Source organism: Octopus bimaculoides, chromosome 25 (genome assembly GCF_001194135.2).
Source record: "Octopus bimaculoides isolate UCB-OBI-ISO-001 chromosome 25, ASM119413v2, whole genome shotgun sequence".
Taxonomy (NCBI): domain Eukaryota; kingdom Metazoa; phylum Mollusca; class Cephalopoda; order Octopoda; family Octopodidae; genus Octopus; species Octopus bimaculoides.
In genome coordinates, this window is record NC_069005.1 from 27131843 (window position 1) to 27135663 (window position 3821).

Sequence of the window (3821 nt, forward strand, 5' to 3'; positions counted from 1 at the left end):
TTTCCTGGCACGTGAAAAGACATTCGAGCGAGATCGTTGCCAGTACTGCTGGGCTGGCTCCTGTGCAGGTGGCACATAAAATACACCATTTTGAGCGCGCCGTTGCCAGTACCTCCTGACTGGCCTTCATGCCGGTGGCACGTAAAAGCACCCACTACACTCTTGGAGTGGTTGGCATTAGGAAGGGCATCCAGCTGTAGAAACTCTGCCAGATCAGATTGGAGCCTGGGGCAGCCATCTGGCTTGCCAGCCTTCAGTCAAACCGTCCAACCCATGCCAGCATGGAAAGCAGACATTAAATGACGATGATGATGAGGGTAAATATCATTTCCATGTAAAGATGTTACATTAATTACTGGTTCAAGGTACTATTACATTAACTGCCCACCTAATAAGCTAGTCTGTTCAACATTTTCAAATATCAACCACCAGTACCCACTGGAAAATATATGGTAAAGATTTTAAACATATACTACTGCACATATATGACACATACAGGAACAATCCTAGTGACTGTCCAAACTATTTTTATACATTTAGTAGCATTCTATACGATATAATCCCCCGATATATACTCAATAATATTCAAAGTACAGTGATAGAAAAAAGAAGATATTCTCTTCTACTCAAGGCACAAGGCTCGAAATTTTGGGAGGGCCAGTCAATTAGATCGACCCCAGTATGCAACTGGTACTTAATTTATCGAGGATGAAAGGCGAAGTCGACCTCGGCGGAATTTGAACTCAGAACATAAAGACAGACGAAATATCGCTAAGCATTTCGCCCGGCATGCTAACGTTTCTGCCAGCTCACCGCCTTGATAAAAAAGAAAAAAAAGATGTTACATTACCAGTGTGCAGTGAAGTTACAGTAAGTTTATACAGAAGTGTTATAATGACTTACCATTGGATTTGGAGGTGGTTGTGAATGAAAAGGTGGTCGATTGAATGTCTGAATATTGCCCTGTTGAATGTTTGACTGTTGTGGAGGTGTTTTCTGAGGTGGTGGTGGTCCTTCACCAAGTTCTGCCATCAGTGACATATACTAGAAATAAGGATTATATATATATATATATATAGACATTAGTGTTTCAAACAGAAAATAATTGCACACACTCAAGTACACAAGTCGTAACAGATCAATGCCATCATATCACTACATGAAAATTTTTTAAATGTTTTTTTTTTTAACCTTATGAGGAGATTTTAACAAAGGGTGTTGGTGAGAATACGGCACAAGGAACAGGAAGAAGGGAAAAGCCTCCTTCACTAAATAGGGGAAGATACTATTTGAGAAGAAAACGAGGAGCAATAGTTCTCTGCCAGATGTTGAGAGGCTGAAGCTTGTTTGGGAGACAAGCCCAAGTGTCTTACTATGGACATTACATGTGGGTAGAAATATACTACAAACACTGGTGCTGGCATGGCTGTGTGGTTAAGGAGTTCGTTTTCCAATCATGTAGTTTCAGGTTCAGTCCCATTGCATGGTGCTTTGGGTAAGTGTTTTCAAGAAGCCTCTGTGTGTGTGTGTACGATTACATGTGTGCTCCACAACTGTCACTTCACCTGTCAATTTTGTCCCTAAGCTTTGCACTCAAGGGAGACGTGTGAAATAACCTGGAGTCATTTCCCCTTACTAGGAAAACAGGTAAAAGTTAGTGATGGGAAGGACATCCAGTCATAAAACAATGCTGCGATAATATATTTGTCTAATCCATGCGAATGATTTGTCTAATCCATGCAAACAAACAAATGAAAAGACTGCTTTAAAATTAAATCAGAAAGTAGTTGAAACAGTCGTTATTAGTGGAAATATTTACCTCACTGTCCATCTTAGCTCTGTCTGCTTGTGATCCCTGTTGGATTCTGATTGGTTCCCCAGGTCTGAAAGAGAAAACAACAATTAAACCAATAATGCAAGACAACTTTCAAACTTAAACATACAAAACATTGTCTGCTAACATCACCCACATAAATAGTGACAGGCTTCCTGTATCATCATCATCATCATCGTTTAACGTCCGCTTTCCATACTAGCATGGGTTGGACGATTCGACTGAGGACTGGTGAAACCGGATGGCAACACCAGCCTCCAATCTGATTTGGCAGAGTTTCTACAGCTGGGTGCCCTTCCTAACGCCAACCACTCCGAGATTGTAGTGGGTGCTTTTACGTGTCACCCGCACAAAGGCCAGTCAGGCGGTACTGGCAACGGCCACGCTCAAAATGGTATATTCTCCAAATATATGATGGCAGTTTCTTTATGTCTGAGGGTCATGAGAAAGTGACACACCCTCAAGTGGTTATATAAACTGATCTTTGATACTACAAGGATTTTCTATCTACCTGCGCTTAATAGTTTTCAAGTGAGAATCAGTCTGTGTAATTGTATCTCGTTAAGACATGGGGTTTGACTACAACGGCTTAGGGGCCCAGGAGAGCTACGGTGATCAGCAAGTTGTAGGTTTTACATTGGAGAGGGTTCCTCCTAGGTGAATTGTCTTACAGGGCTGGAGAGCTCCACCAAGCTTGGAGTTGCTGGAAGGGTGTCAAAGAGGGTACTGGAGGGACTGAGGGACCCCACTCCTTGATTTACTGTCAGATCGACAAACATTAATAAACTACGTACATACCTTACGTACACACACACGTTACATGCACACATACATTACATAACTTTACATGCATACAAGCATGCATTACACACACACATTACATACATGCATTGCATACACGCACTGCATAAACACACACATACATTCCATACACTACACACACACATTACATTATACACACGCACTACATACAATACATACATACACACACATTACATGCACACTACATATGTTATATTCATTACATTGCATACATACATACATTACACATACACTACATACATACATACATTACATTGCATGCATATATACATACATACATACATTACATTACATAACATATATACATTTCATAACATACATACACAAAATAATAAAACAACTAAAATACCTCTTCTGTTTGCAGTCCTGAGCTAAATGTCCTGTTCCCGCACATATTGAACATATAATAGTGTTGGTGATAATAGTCTGTGCCTGCTGCAGCTGTTTCAATTTACTGAATAAAAAAACGAAATTTAATAAAAGGTAAATCAATATCTCAAAATGAAAAGTGAGAGGAAACAAACATTTTTTTTCCAAACAATAAAAATCCTGAACCAATTCAGAGTTTAGAATGTTTACTTACGCAAGACCATCATTCTCCCGAAGTGTGCCATTGAGGAGAGCAAGTTCCCGAAGCTGTTGTCGTCTCAAGTCATTCTGTCCTTCAGGAACTTCGATTCCTTGGCGGATTATTTCTTTGATCTAAAAATATATTTGGAAAATGAAAATAATAAAAAACTTGATGAGACAGGCCTTTGTAGATTTTTTTTTATTAATAACCGAGTTTAATCTACAGTTAATATTGCTTCAGCAGGCTTACAACACTGAGTAGAATAACAACTGAGTTGATGAAGAGGAAACAAAAGAGCAGGGGACGAAAATTGTTAAGAGAAAAGAGAGGAGATAGAACAGAGGATACAAAGGGACAAGGGAGAAGGCAGAGTAGAAACAGGATAGAGGTGGCCAAGTTGTTGTTGTTGTTGTTGGCACTGTCGTTTACGACGTCGAGGGTTCCAGTTGATCCGATCAACGGAACAGCCTGCTCGTGAAATTAACGTGCAAGTGGCTGAGCACTCCACAGACACGTGTACCCTTAACGTAGTTCTCGGGGATATTCAGCGTGACACAGTGTAACAAGGCTGACCCTTTGAATTACAGGCACAAC

The 3821-nt window shown here is 40.3% G+C and overlaps 1 protein-coding gene across 1 annotated transcript in view; it reads right to left on the bottom strand.

Moving 5' to 3' along the window:
• Positions 1 to 861: 861 nt before the first annotated feature.
• The window catches only part of LOC106882219 (splicing factor 1), a 47676-nt gene continuing 44716 nt past the window's right edge, over positions 862 to 3821 (bottom strand). The window contains exons 5-9 of the mRNA XM_014932816.2: positions 3477 to 3480; positions 3240 to 3358; positions 3006 to 3110; positions 1820 to 1883; positions 862 to 1044 (exon numbers count right to left, since the gene is read on the bottom strand). Of these exons, the coding sequence (XP_014788302.1) occupies positions 877 to 1044; positions 1820 to 1883; positions 3006 to 3110; positions 3240 to 3358; positions 3477 to 3480 (460 nt within the window). The 3' untranslated portion in view covers positions 862 to 876. The remainder of the gene's footprint in view (positions 1045 to 1819; positions 1884 to 3005; positions 3111 to 3239; positions 3359 to 3476; positions 3481 to 3821) is intronic.